General features: G+C 38.8%; 1 protein-coding gene across 2 annotated transcripts in view; it reads left to right on the top strand.

Moving 5' to 3' along the window:
• Nucleotides 1–276: 276 nt before the first annotated feature.
• EDIL3 (EGF like repeats and discoidin domains 3) overlaps nucleotides 277–15,846 on the top strand; it is a 426,053-nt gene continuing 410,483 nt past the window's right edge. Inside the window, exon 1 of one of the 2 annotated variants that reach the window (XM_067731176.1) lies at nucleotides 277–816. In XM_067731176.1, coding sequence (XP_067587277.1) covers nucleotides 750–816 — 67 coding nt within the window. In that variant the 5' untranslated portion in view covers nucleotides 277–749. The remainder of the gene's footprint in view (nucleotides 817–15,846) is intronic. The other variant, XM_067731177.1, reaches the window with a different exon arrangement.

Raw genomic sequence — 15,846 nt, 5'->3', positions numbered from 1 at the left:
ACCAAGAGAATCTCAGACACCAAGGGTTGCTTCCCTTAACCCCAGAGTCTCTGGCGTGTGTGCAGAAGGTACAGGCACTGTAGGAACTTCAGAGGTGGTGGCAGGTGCCAGGGTGTGGCTGCAGTTGTCTCCCTTTTCTCTTCCAGCAGAAGGAGCCACCTCTGGGGGGTAGTGGTGGGGGGGAGAAAGAGGGGGAGGCTGCTGGAGGGAATAGGAAGGAGGGGCGCGCGGGGCGGGCGGGCGCCTGCGAGGCTCAAGCTCACACGCACGCCGCCTCTGTTTGTACACAGTGCGCTCTCGGCTCGCTCCCTCGCTCCCCGCCTGCTCACGCTTCATTGTTCTCTTAAGTCAGAAGCCCCGCAGCCGGCCGCGGCGGCGCGAGCAGAGCACACGGTCTGCGGGTCCGCCAGCGTGGGTGACCCCGAGCCGCCGCCGGCGCCCGGCCCCGCCCGCCGCGCCTCGCCTGGGACCCACCCGCAGAGGAGGCTGAGCCCGCTGGCGACTCCCCGGAGCTCGCCCATCTCCCAGCGCCCCGGAGCGCAGGCAAAAGGGGAAGAAAGATTCCTCTCTTTGGTCGCCACTCTTTCTTGCTCTCTCCAAGAATTTGTTTAAGGAGACGCTGCAGGAAAAAGACATCTTCTTGAATCCTCTGTCGGGGCGGGGTCTGCCGCTGCCCTGCGGTGCAGCCTCGGCGACACTACCCTCCACTAGGACCCCTGACCAGCGGGGTCACGTCCGAGAGACGGATCATGAAGCGCTCGGTGGCTGCTTGGCTCCTGGTTGGGCTCAGCCTTGGTGTCCCTCAGTTCTGCAAAGGTGAGGCGACGGCCCCGGGCGCCGGTTGCGGGACAGGCAGAGAGTCCCCTGGGAAACGCTGCGCAGGGGGCTGGAGGAGGTACCCCGGGCGCTCCCGGGGTGGCGAGCGCCGTGGGCGGCACAGAGGAGGCTGCGCCCTGCCCTGCGTGCCCAGGAAAAGTGCTCGCAAAGTCAGAGAGGAGTATGCGGGGCTGAGCCGGGAAGAGGGTGTGGGGTACCCAGATGAGATCGAGGAAGGACGGGGATGCAGGGGAGGCGGGAGGGAAAACAGATCTTCCACGGCTTACTTGGCCCCCGGGTAGCCACGCGAACCCTCCCTGGGCAGTGTGGGTGATGCCGGCTCCAGACGGGGCTTTCGCTGGGGAGCGAGGGAAGCGAGCGTGCCCCGGGAGTGGAGGAGTGGAAAGGGGAAGAGTGCCTTAGGGCCGTCCGCCTCCAGGGTGCTGTGCTCTGGTGCCCGGCCCACGCCAAGCAGTTTGCAAATCCGAACCCGGTGCTGGGAGTTTGGGCGATGGGTGCGGTGGAGACGGGTCTGATAAGTCAGTTTGGCTTTCTCCCATCTCCCCATCCTGGAGGCGCAGCACCAATAGCAGAAAAAACCCAGGAACCCGCCCTTCCTGTAGCCCAAAGGGCCTCAAGCTTTGCTCAGCATACCCTCCTGGTAGGAGCCTAACTCTTGGTAATAGGGAATCTTGCGTTGCGAGACAACCCTGGCGCCCCCGCCCAAGAGCGGAAAAGTTGTAAGAGGTGGTCTGGCGGTGGTTTTCATGAATTGCATGAAATAAACCAGTCTGTTAAAAAAAAAAAAAAAAAAAAACCCAAAAACACAGGACTTTGAAGAGTCTCCTGCTGAGTTGCGTAGTTGGCTTCCAGGTCCCTGGGAAGGATGGCCTGTCAATACAAGCCTTGGTCTTGGTTGCATCTAAGCTCGCGTTGGCGTTGAAGTTGGCGCCTGGAAAGGGCAGGGGAAGCTGCCGGGACTCTGGGTAGGTTGCTCGAGGCGGACCCGAGTCCCTTCTGCGCCCACATATACAGGCGGCTCCTTCTATGCGTTCAGTGGGTAATGAAACCCTCCGCAGGCTGCTTCAAGTGGAGAGCTGAGTGCACTACAGGGTTTAAAATGCTATGCCTCTTAAAAAATGTGGCTGGATTAAAAAATGCATTGACTCAAATCCATTTGAGATTAGACGCTGAATGAATATTCTACACCATTCATCCACGCACCCATCCGTCTATTTGTTTCACAGGAAAATTGTGAACTCTTGGGCTACTATTTGCCTAAGAAGCCGGGTGTTCCTGGCCAGATGCCCTCGGTGCCCTATCAGTAGCTATCCAGGCCTCACCTTTCCTCGGCCTCCCTCCCTCCCCCAGAATGTGGCTATTTCCCCCTGCGAGTAGGTGTGTGCCTCGCCCGCGTTTACTATGTGCCCTTCCAGTTATCAGACAGGCAGCCAGCCACTCCACTGAAGGTTAAGGAATGGTAATGGCTCTGTAGTTGCACTGCGGACTGCCCCAGCTATACGAAAAAGACAGTGCTTCCACTACCGATATTTCTCCTTTCTTTCATTCCCCGTCTGGATTCCTTCTGCACTTTGATCCCTCAGCAGGAAAGGAGAGGGAGAACGGCAGGCATTCCCCTCCCCTCCTCCTTTCTCCGCCTCCGTTCCCACCCCAAACCGAAAACACACACTCACCCACTCACAGGCACCTACTCCTTGACACCATCGCCTCCATCATCACTCCTGGCACCCAGGCGGAGGGCGGCGCAGGTGGAGGAGGAGAAAGTATATCTAACCTGTGTGCCGCGCTAGCCTCCCTAGGTCTGGTTGCTGGAGCCCTCGGGCGCGGTGAGTCCCGTCTCGCTGCAGCCGGAAGCTCTGCTGTCCAAAGATACACACGCCCAGGACACAGCTTACTCTTGGTGTGTTGCCTGGGCTCTCTTTCCGTCTCCTAGACAATGCTGGGCAGTGTGTACTCCACATTCTTCCGTAGATTTCTCTTTTTGTCCAGACGGCCTGTGAGGAGAGGGATAGGAAAGAAATGGACCATTTTCCACGAGCTCTTTTTGTTAAACTTGCACCTTTCTAATTTATTCTCCCTCAGCTCTGCAGAAAGGCAGAGTACAGCTTGCGTGACATCTCCAAACAATTAAACTTTGAGCAAACTTACTGAGGCCAGTGTTAACGATGAGAATTTACCTTGCACCTCTCCCACCCCACCTCCCCAGATATCATTTGTCTAATGTATACGTTTTATAAATTGGTGTTTCCCCGTGTGGGTTGCAATTTACGCATATTAATGACTGGGATTTGATAAGGACATGTAATTCCTTTTCTTAGTCGTTTTTATTTTAAAATTAAACCAGTGGATCAGTCAGATTGAATATTTCATTAACTCTTAAATTATTCATTGTTATGGGTTGCTCTAAAAAATCCAATTACATGCATACAGTTGCAGCAAGCACGTGACATCTTATGCAATCTGTCCCTGTGCTTGCAGTTTGTGTCTGAAGTCTTTAAGCAAATGGCACTGTTTAAAAATGTCTAGACATGTCCTAAATACTATGAATCATTGGCATTCACATTTCCTTTTTTAATCAATGGTGATTTTTAGTTAATTCTACATGGGGATCAGTTAGTACCTGAACAGTCTCACTCAAGGTAAAAACACCCATGCTTCTATGATTAGTATAGCAATATTGATGCTGAAATGACAGGCTACTGTACTTTAAAAAAATTATTACACATTTGTGTCTTCATTACTTGATTTACATGATCATTAATTTTATACTTTAAAAATCAATGCCAGCTGCAGATTCCAGGTGAAACATTAAAAAAATAATTTGGAAATACTGAATTAAAAATAATAAGTAATTGAAGATAAAATATCCTGCTGGTACAGTTTGACACTAATGCAAAGAAAGCCCTGACCACTGTTATGATACAAAACACATTTTTTCCCTTCTGGTCCTAAAAAAGTTTTTTCTAATTATTTTTGAAATATTTTCTTAGAATTGAAATGTATTTTTGTTTTAAATTTATATTGTTTGGGGAAAACATTTATAATAATACAAATTAAGGGTTACAAAAATTGAAATGGTCTGTTCTCCCCTCTGCAGTCTTGAATTTACAAAGATCTTCAAAACCAGGCAAATGTATTTTACTTCTGAACTCTTCTCTAAATTAAAACTCTCTTGTATTTTTCTCAAATATCTTAAGATCAGTGTTTATATAAAACATGTATTCAGGATGTAGGGTATTTTTAATAAATATTTTCATAAAATTTTCCTTTCTTGTTAGATACATACGATTTTTCCTTCTCACAAAATGAGGATACCATATACATGACTAGACTAAAAAAGCTTGGTTGCTCAAAACCATTACAAAGTATAAGTTTGACAGTTTTTAGACTCTAAATTAGTAGTCCACACTCTTAATTTCACTGATATTAAGATAAAAATTTTAATTAGGTAATTTATTTTTAAAACTTTTCATCTTTTGAAGGGTTTTGAATAATGGGATGGCCTGTATTTGTTGTTTACTGAACATACTTGCAGGCGCCAATAGATTTGAGTATCATTTATGATGTAGTAGGTTCATTATATTCCTTGCCAAATAAACCCACGAAAAACAGTGTGGGTTTCAGAACTCAGTTCAAATCAGAGTAAATCAGAACACTTGGGTACTGAGAAACAAACAGCAAATTTTGCAAATATGTAAGTAATGGTATGGCTTCTCTCAGGCTAATCAGTTTACTCCTATGAGTTTATATGAGTTTGAGTTTATTTCCTAAGTAGTTTGCAAACTGATGTTATTATGATGAAAAAAAAATAGTAGAAAACCAAAGCCAAGCCATTCCTATTACTTAATTCTTACCTGTCTTTTAAGGAAGATGTCTAGCATGTTTTTGTTTTTTAAATCACAGCCCATATAATGATTACAATATCTTTTGGTTAATCAAAGCAAACATGTAGTTATATATAAAGACTTAAGTTGTTGGCTACGTGAAATGGATTATTGAAAATTTTCTCATGGTTGTGTGATAATGCTAAAAATTAAGTACTATAAATACTTACACTGAATGAATTACCACTTAATTGTTACTGAAAATACCTCTAAACAGTCTTTGCTTTGGGGGAATTGTTGAAGGGAAAAGTGGACTAGGATCATCGACTATGCCCTTGCCAGCAGGTGTCAGGATAATCAATGGAGATCTTTTAAAGGAAAGATGTTGGGTGGTGGGCGGGGGAAGTAAAGTAGTAAATGTTAATCTGCAAATCCACATAAAGTGACTTTCTACTCTCTGTGAAACTGATATTATTAAAGTTTTCAGTGCTCCCCTGAGAAAGAGAGGGAGGGTGAGTTGTAAGGACGTGCTGCTTGTACCACAGGATTTTAACTTGGAAGCAGAGTTGCTCTAACTGCCACACACAAATAACTATATGCCTAGGTTGAGCCATTATTTCTCAGGGGGTTCCTGAGTAACTTCCAAGGAAATGCACATAGAGCTATGAGGAGCTTGTAGTAAAACAGTTATTACTGAAATGTTTGGCATACTTTTAAGCTTACTCTCCATACCAGCTGTAAATTTTATACATAGAAGTAAGTACTTGTTATATTGATTTACATGGATGTATATTCAACTATTTACGTGTATAGATCTAAAGTACTGGAAGAGATTACAGCTTATCCTTTTCTGTCACAGTGATAAAGTGTATGGTTCCTAAAACTTTTAAGTTTCTAACTTAAGTCACTGGCCAAAAGAGACTAAATGACATGATAAAGTTTTGTCATTACCCATTTAAGCCAGTTATTATTCCTTATATACGTGCCTATTGTGTTTCAATAGCTTTCAGTGACTTGACATTATTTGTTTCTAATTGATCCTTAACTGAGAACCATTCCTCAAAAGTTAGTTCTAGCATCTGCTGATATAGCCCTTAAAACAGTGTTACAGATTCACCGTTACACCATTTCTACACGTTCTCTCTGTTTTTTATAAAGTTGCTGATATCGTGTCAAGCAGTCTGTCTCCAGTGGTATCCTTTCTGTGTCACAGTCCTCCTTAAATAACCCCCCTCCCAACATTTCCTTGCTGGATAGCAACTAGGGCACAGCATCCACTTAAAATTCTGTCATCATTATTAAAAGGTTGCAAATCTCCAAAACACTGTGGCATTTGCAATTTGCTTTCTTGTGAGGAAAAACAAATGACAATCTAAAGCCTCTACTACTAAATCCTGAGGTTTAAAACATAAACAGAAATAAATTAGGATCTGAATTATGGAGCAACTCAGGATTTTACACCTTGATATGATCACAGTATCCTGCCTAAAACTATCAACTGGGCAATAACTTATATCCACCCCACTTGTAGAGAAGTATCTTGCTTTGCCTGTAGCACAGAGCTGAGAACCTAGGAGAAAACATCAAAAACTCCTGACCACCTAAAATAGATAATGCATTTCAGCCTTAAATCATATAGAAAAGTCTATTTCTCTTGGTTTTTAAGTTCCTGGGCTCTCTATAAACTGAATTCAAAAAATTAAAGACATATGAGGTAATAGGTCAGACTTAATCAGAGCAATAAAGCCTGGCAGCTGTTAGACAAAGAGGAGATTGAAAAAGTATATGTAAAAGCAGAGCTACCTTACAGTGTAAAAAACTAGAAAAAAACATTTATTTGGGGTGGGAGAGGGGCTATGTTTAAAGGCCAAAAGGCATTGCCCTGTGAGAGATTATGCTTGTATTTGATACCAGTATTGATCTTGCATCCTAGACAGAGACTCACTGCAATATGTTCAACATTTGGGGGATACAAAGGCAGTGAAATATGTGCATTATTGAAGAGATTTTGTCCAAAATGTTTAAGCTTGAAAAACCTGTTTAAAGGTGAAAGAGACATATCTGAAGAATGTGCTTGTTTGAAACTTTATTTTCCCATCATTTCAGATAATATGTTGTTATACATTTTTTATTGATTTTCCTCCTAAAGTAATAAATGAAGGTACAAATTACAAAACAGAGGACTCAATTTTGTAGAAAAGGAATAGATCTCAGAATGCAGATAAGATGCCCTGCAATTATTTGGTAATATTTTAGAAGAAAATGTACTACTATTTTGTTTTAAAATATGCATTATTATGCTGATAGAAGCTGGGTAGGATTTGTTCAACAGAAGATTTAATAGTGCATGAAGTAGAATGGAGGATTTAAGTTCAAGAATTTAAGTGAAGGCTTTTTGAGTACTAAAGCACTTTTGAATGTGATTGTTACTATGGAGAAAGAAAATTGACTCTAGATCTAAGCTTTACTTTTTTCTGTTTTCTAAAACAGGTCTGTATCAAACTGATCAGTCTCTTTAAAACTAATTTAATATAGTAATAACAGCCCACAGACGGAAAGGCCAAGGTTTTAATCTCTTTTTGTTAAATGATTTTGTGCATGATTGAAAGCGGTCTCTGAATGGGTTAGGACACCATGCATTCTTTTTTATGCTTGGTATTTGATGAAGACATTTATTTTGGGAATGCACAATATTCCTCTTAAGTCTCTTCTTGTACTGAGGTCAGGATGACCATTTACTTTTTACTGCTACTGGAGATCATATGAAGACAGCCCAGGTCAAACGGGCTCATGACCCTTGGGCAGAAAAGACTGGGACAGTCAAGTGGGAACATTGGAGAATATTCTTATTTGAAATAAATTGGTGAATCCCTCCCAGTAGCATAGAGCAGTCTCCCAATTATAGGCATCAGTCTTATCTTTGCTTACATCTCCGATACCCTTCTCCCCTCACGTTTGGCTCCAAATGCTAATTGAACTCTAATTTTATCCACACACTTTTTCCTGTTTGTTTATTCATCTTTTTTCTTTCTATAGTTTAACTTTTGTATTGTCAACACCATTTTGAAATTGTCTATAGGCAAACAAAATGCAAATTACCATTCAAAATGCTTTCATATTTATTTATAAATTCTTGTGTCATATGTTGTACTTCCTACAGAGCCAGGGCTTAGAGCAGTGCAAGGCAAAACAAACAACACAACTATGCAACAGCAACAACAAAACCGAAACACTCAATATATATCCAAATGAATGGAGCTATCCACTCCCCGCCCCCACCCCCGTCAGTGTTCTGTGAGAGATACCCACATATTTTAAACAGCAGTATGTTATAAAAGATAAGTCCAAAGTAGTCCCAGGAAATTTAAAAGCTTTGTTTCTCGCCTTGTTATATTAACTTTTTTTTTTTTTTTTTACAATATATGTTATAGAGTGAACTACTTTGAAAATATTTCTCAATACTCCTGCAAGAGCATTGCTAAACACATAATATTAACATGCAGGCATGACAAGAAGTGCTGTGTTTGCTGTGCATCTTCAGTTAAAAGAAAAACTACCTCTGAGTGATCAATTTCTTTGTTAGATACAAGGTTCTAACATTTCCAGCTAACTTTAATTTTGATCTAGAAACAATAATTTTTCAGACATCAGTTTGTTTTTTCCTTTCTTCTCTTTATTTGGGGAGTGCCACCATGTCTATTTAAGCATCTTGCTAGATAACTTAACAAGGAGCATTCATTAGGATGTCTTTCTTAAGTATAGTTAGTAAGTATAGTATTTATTTAGTGCATGTTATGTGTTCCCCTGTTCTAAGTACCATCTTTGATTCTCACTCTGATTCTATGAGGCAGGTACTATTATTATTTACATATGAATGAGAAAAGAGATACAGAGAGGTTAAGTACTCTCCCAAATAAATAATCTACTAAGTAGCTAGTTAGAAATAGGATCCAGTTTAAATCTAGAGCCTGCTCTCTTAACTACTGAACTATGCTGTATTTCAGTGAGTGACACATCCTGTATGTCATGGACATATTTAGTTAAATGATTTTCTTATTTGTAAAACACACACATCATATCCAATTTCTATTTAACAAGTAGATATTTTGGAAGGGGTAAATTATATTTATTTTCTTGGGACAAAATTTTTAAAATTTTCAAATTTAATTTGGTAAAGTGTCAATACATCTTTTCTTTTCACATTCAGAAATAAAGAGTGGAGTATGCTCTGTTTGGTCAGAAAGAGTTAATGTGTCTTTCAGAAAAATGCATCACTAGTATGAATAGTGAAGACAGGAAAAAGAAGAGGAGTACTCGGGAAGGGATTCAAAACGTTGCCATTCAATTTTATTTCAACATGATTTTTATAATTTATTTTGGTTTTCTAGGATTCCATTGCTTCACTGTTATTCAGTATGATATGTAAGAGCATACTTCATAATTTTCAGATACGTTATGTAGGAAAAAGTGATTTTAAAGGTTAACAGATACATAATGTAGGACATAGTGATTTTAAAGGTTAACTAGGTTTTTATTTCTGCTAGTTTGATGAAGGTATTTTATTTGCTTTACATTCCATCCTCATTTAATTTTATTTCTGTGTAACCCCATTAAGAAATTTGAGCCAAACAAAAGCACCAGATGGTCTCAAACCGTATCAGCTAGAAAATTATATCTTCTGGTTTCTTTTAAGAGTTATTTAACCAAGATATTTATTTTTTAAAACTAGAATTGGATTAACATTAAGTATTTTACAAAATAATGAAAATTCCATCATATGAGATCACCTTGTTAATATCTTCTTCTGTACATCTGTATGGTATTTTATAGTTGAAATGGACCTCTACATGCTTTATTATATTTATTCCCCTAAAATAATAATAATAAAAACAATAGTTAAAATTTCTTCAGCATTTCCCATGTCTCTTCTAGGAAGCATAAGCAGAAAAGGCATTCTTAATCTCATTTAACAGATAAGGAACCTGAGGTTTGAAAAAGTCACATCAATTATAATTCAACATGTCCTATAATTCAAGCAACCAGTGACAGAGTTTGAACTTGACTGTGATTCCAGCTTATCTTTTACTCTTTTCTGCTATACCACTTTGCTTTAGGTAGTTATAGTTGGTGCTTTTTTCTCAGTTCTTGGACCCACAAGATGAGAAGAAGGAGTTGGTGTACCACTTGCTTTTTCGGAAACTATTCTAACTGCCTCTTAGTACAACATTCACACTTTCCTGCCATCAGCCTATAACATCTCCTTTCCTCTCTGGAGCCAATTACTAACCATCACAACATCCTGAACTTCCTCAAAGGCTTCAGAACCTTGTTTCTTCTCTATTATTTGTTCCCTTAAAAACTTGTGACCCTTTTAATATTCTGGTGTTAAACTTCCTGGAAGTTCCCAACACAAATGATTCCCAGCTCCATTCTTAGGTACCTACTGGCAATGCTGTTCATTAGACTTTCTCATCGCATGATTTGCTCATTTACTAGTACTTTAAATTTCTCAGACTTCCCATTTCTTGCCAGAATTTTCTGTCTTTCTACCTCTCCTTGCCCTTCATTCCCAGTAAACCCACTCTTGTCATTGCTCTAATTTTCAGTTCTTCTTATCTCTCTTCTTTACCAACCTGGTCTTTGTGGTTATCCATTTCAAGATGTATTCAACCATTTTTGAATTTTTCAGCCCACGTGCTTTCATTATTTTTGCTTCTTTAAATCTCAAACTAAGGTAATTTCCACCGTCCCTTTCCCCTCATTGGCCATGAGAAAACTGGAGTTCTGTCAAGAAGTAATAGGATCCACTGGAAACCCTGGTGAATTTGAAAGGTTGAGTTGTGGGTCCAAAAGGGAATGAGCAAGAAAGAAAGTGATGGTATGAGGAGTAAGGTGATGGGGGCATTGCGGTAATTAGACTATAATTACAGATACTGATAATTATAAATTTGGGAGTAAGTTATGGTTGAAGGAGGGTAGAAGACAAGATCATTGGAAGAGGTGAGTCAAAACACATGGAAAAAATATTTATGTGGGTATTGAAATTCCCCAAAAAATTATACCAAGAGAAATGTTGGAGCGAATGATAGTGAACCAGGAACAGAAATCTTTAAGGAGTGAGAGAGGTACAGAGATGAAGAAATAACTATAATAGCGGGGTAGTATTGGGGAATAGAGATCTATGGCATGAAATTAAAACTGGGTAGGGTTTTTTTGCTGTTGTTTTTTTTTTTTTGAGCGGAAGGAGAGAATATTCAGGAAGTTGCACTGAGGAACAAGAGGGACTCCTGCCACATCTCTATAAGCTATGGGAGAGAAAACGGTAACCAATTAAGAGAGCTGCAGGGTAGACAGTAATCAGAGGAGAGCTGATTTTCTCTAGAGCAGGAAGACAGATGTAATAGCCTAGTCCCAGGCATCATGCACTTTGGCAGTCTTCATCCTACACCTTTTGACACATTGAGCTCATTATGATAATTGATATATTCACTAAGAGCGATGCTTTCAAGCACATAAAATATGTTTTCCTATGCAACAGCTCTTTTAAACCTCACAAAAACCTAGTGGATTATTATTATCCCCATTGACAGATGAAGCTATAGACAGAATAATTCTATTCCCAGTGATAAACACTCAAAACTAGGTTTTGTAGACCCAAGTCCAGGACTCTTTTCACTTTAGCACAATTGCAGAGAAAAGCCTTAAATCCGAGGAAAGATCCCTTCTAAATTTAAAGCATAGCTGGGTAATGGGAAGATGTCCTACTTTGTCCTGTTCAGATAGGCCTCTATGTATTTTGAGGTCTGCAGAGTTTAGGTTACTGGGAATGTCTATATCTGCTTGGTGGCCTTAATCCTTGCCCATCTTGGATTATTTGTCCAAATGGTTCTTACTGGAAAACAACATTATCACTAGGGAAAGTTTTGTGGGTTTTTTTTCCTTTTTAATATGCTCGTAATTATGCAACCTTGTACACAAAGAATTCTTTTTCCTCAATTTACATGTTTCAAATATTTGTAAACCATAATGTTTCTTCTTTAGTTTCTGAGATGCTAAATTTTTACATATTTTTCCTTTAATCTGTCCTTGTAAGCCATTCCTTTCATCATTTTAGTTGTGTCATTTGGAATCTGTCCAAGTAGCCTACATATTTATGCAACAGGCTTGCCAAAACCTCAACAGGGAATTCCATGGATGTGCTTCCCTAAAATAACACCACACACATTAGTCTGTACTTTTTAATTTTGCAAATACAATCTTAATTTTTAATCTATTGATTTGCTGGTTAATTTTTTCTATCAGACCACCTTTTTCCAAGTAATACTTATCTATGTCATTTTTATTTCATGATTTTGTTTTACATTAGCCTTCACTGGAGTTTTACTTTATATTTTTCTTTATTCTGCATTCAGAATGATGACCATTACTGCTGTATGATGTATTCTCTGCCCACAGAATCTCAGAATAACCTGATTTCTTCACTGTAAATTGTTATTCTGCTACTTATTGCTATTTTAATATCATGTACATATCAGCGAAATAACAATACGATGTACAAATTCTTATCCTTACCTTTTTTGCATATTTATTTCTTTTGGGGCCTTTGAAGTATTCACTATCTTCTTGAAACCATCATCTGTCTCTATTTCTGTATTTTTCCTATTTCTTTATTTATTTATAGCTATCTCCTTCTATATGTTGCCATTTTCTGCTCCCAGATCATTCCTCAGCTTAAACTGCAAAACCTCAGAGAATCTTTGTGATCACCTTCTCCAAGTACTGAGGCATCAACATACACATAGATACAAACAATATACCCCTGTCACTAGCTTCTATTACTGTTCTTTTTTGAAATTACGCATTTTTCTAAAATCACATTTATATAATCACTTGCTTATTATCTTATTTTCTCTCTTGTTTGTAATGTATTCTTGCAAGCTCCACGGGGGCTGGAAGAACATCTGTTTTATTCCCTAATGGATATATCCAGCTCCAAACATGATGCCTTGTACACAGTAGGCATTCAATATTTGTTGGCTGAGTTTTTGCATGCATGAAGGAGTGGAAAACATGAATGAAAACAACTCTGCTGGTGTATAAATCTTCCTCTGGTTAAAACAAAAAATATGTTCCTTTAATAGACCCATTAACTAATTTAATAAATTCTTATCTACTTGCACTGATGCATTGACGTGTGATTTATGGCACAAGTGATACACTTTTAGAAAGCAATAAATACTTAAGTAGAGGCAAACTCTAAGAGCTGACTAAATAAATTACCAACTTGTTTTCATCTCTGTCTAATGTATAAACACTTTAAAATCAAGATTCGGGTTTTACCTTAAATTATCAAATTACAATAAAATAGTTGTAATTGTATATGCAAGATAGACAGTAAGCTTCAGACTATCATTTTATTATCAGGAGTTGACAAGAAATGTATATGCAACAAAATGAAAGCACTTGGTGGTTTTTCATTGTCAGGTGGAGGAGCTACAGGTAGCCCTTTGATCTGCTAATTGTCCCAGTGCCTTGGTGATCACTCCCATGAGCACCACCAGTGATAACTTTCCTCCAACCATGACTTCTTTCCCTCCTCCCACCACGCAGTCACACCTGCTGAACCCAGATGTACTTGGCAGAGGGGAAAAGACAGCACCTGGGCACTGTGTCTGCCCAGGAGCCAAGAGCCTCCGAAACAGCTCTGTTTAGAGTTGTTTGTGTAATGACCGTCTTTATGTCACTGCAGACTGCTTTTTATTTCCCTTTGGGCAACTAGACTTCTACCTTTCTTAAATGCCTAGGTGGTTCTAAAACAATTTGTATGCTTGTGACCCCAGTAATTGTGTGATTTCAACTTCTAGTCTAAAAGCTCTGAAGATGACATGTCTTTCTAAAAAAGGAATACAACGGCAAAGGATTATGTAGAATAAAAACGATAAAGTCTAATGCTTTGCTCTATCTTATGTGACAAGAAAGAAACCTTGGTTTTTTTTTTTTTTTTGAGGGACAGTTACTTCCTCATCCTTGTTTTAGTTTTAATTATTTTTTAACCTGAAGTATATACTCATTGAAGAAAAGTTGTAATGGTAACACTTTGGTGTCTATATTTAGAGACTTGTTTCAATAAATAAATATCTCAAAGTAATGTTTTTAACCATAAAGTAGATCATACCACCTAGTTTTATAATTTATTCAACAACATTTTATTAAGTAGAGATGGATGCCAAGAACTGTTCTGGGTGTTGCAATTACAGACGGTGAACAAAACAGACAGAAATTCTTGCTCACATAGAGCTTACATTCTAATGAAGTGGAACAGAGAATAAACTAAGGAAATTGTCTTGTAGGTTAAAAGGAGAGGGTAGGGATTTCAGGAGTGGATTTCATTTTTATGTAGGGTGCTTATGTCAAGCCTAACTGTTTAAAAACATTAAGGAAGTGACTTACATGTTGCAAGTATGTTGTCTCAAGTTTCATTTATCTTTATATTTATTATGTTTAATATGCAAAAGGTAAAACAAATTTATTTTGTAAAATAATCCATATTTTCCTTTATGAATTCTGCTTTTGGTATCATAATTAAGTTCACAAGAATCGCCCTTTGTTTCTCCAACCAAATAAATGGTTGGGTATGTTCCAACACTACTTAAAAAAAACTGTTAGAAAATAAAGTATGTATCATATAATACATTAGAATATTTTCTAATTTATTCACATTATATGTAGCATTAAAATGTTTGTGAAGAGTTACATGTTTATGCAAAATGAAACATATTACAGTAATCTATATACAGTGTGATAACCACAAAGTGGAAAAGGAAACATAAAACAAGATAAAGCTCCCAGGCTCAGGAGTCAAGAGTTTTCAGTTTCAATAGATGACTAACCTTAGTTTTCAAAAATAAATTAAATAATATATGGGGATAGCAATAATATAGCCTGACTCCTAGGATTATTGTGAGGATTTAATACAGGTTAAATGCTTAGAACAATATTTTTGTCCTGTGATGGATATGATGATGATGATGATGATGACACTCTAGTCTTTCCAGTGCCATAGCATAATGCTTGGCACACATTATGATAAAAAATTAACTGGTAAAAGAATGGAGTTTATCCATTCATTTTTTTGATTGGATAAAATTCATTTTTATCCAATCAATTTTTTTTCTCATTTAATTATTATTTTACTTTTTGGTGCAATATTTATCAAGAAGACTTCAGTCTTTTAACTGAGATATAACTTACAGGTATATTAATATAATGTGTTGTTAAGAGAATGGAATCAGATAGACTGGGAGTTGGATCCTGGATCAAACAGTCAGTAGCTCTGAAGCCTTCTGCAGTTTGTCTAGCTTGTAGACTATGGATAAAGCAGTAGGAATCTAATAGGGCTGTTGTAATGATTAAAAGATATAATCCATGTAATGTGCTTATAGATCTTGGCACAATATAAACCTCAATAAACATTATCTATTATTATTTTCTTAATTGTGGTTGTGGCTATTACTGTAAAGGGGGCAGTTACCTTGGGACACATTCCCGAGGAGAATGGTATAAGGAGGGGATGGGAACCTGGATGGATCTGACAAATTGGCTGATCAACAAAGTCTAGCAATTCTTGAATTTATGCTAAATGAATCTTGGTTATGTTTCTGGCTTTATTTGTATTTCGGGGGGTATTTAACTGTCTTATCCATTAGGGCTGCTATAATAAAAATACCATAGACTGGGTGGATTATAAAAGACAGAAATTTGTTTCTACAGTACTAGAGGCTAGAAAGTCCAAGATAAATGTGCCAGCAGATTCTGCGTCTGGTAAGAGCCTACTTCCTGAGTCATAGGTGGCCAGTTTTCACTGTGACCTTATGTGATCAACATGGCAAGGGAGCTCTCTGAGGCTTTTTTTGTAAGGGCACTAACAGTACTCATGGGGCCTCCACCCTCATGACCTAATCACCACCCAAAGACCCTACTTCCAAATACCATCATATTGGGGATGAGGTTTCAACATGTGGATTCTGAGGGGACATAAACAATCTGTAGTATCATCTGCAGTATAATAGCCTTCAATGTCTCCTAACTCAACAGGAGGTCTTTGCTTCCTTTATATTCTTTCCACTTAGGTGCACTTACTCTCTACTCTGAATATTGACTGTGAGTTGTGTCCTGATTTATAAGC

This window comes from Pseudorca crassidens, chromosome 3, assembly GCF_039906515.1.
Source record: "Pseudorca crassidens isolate mPseCra1 chromosome 3, mPseCra1.hap1, whole genome shotgun sequence".
Taxonomy (NCBI): Eukaryota; Metazoa; Chordata; class Mammalia; order Artiodactyla; family Delphinidae; genus Pseudorca; species Pseudorca crassidens.
This window is presented reverse-complemented; position numbering and strand designations above follow the sequence as displayed.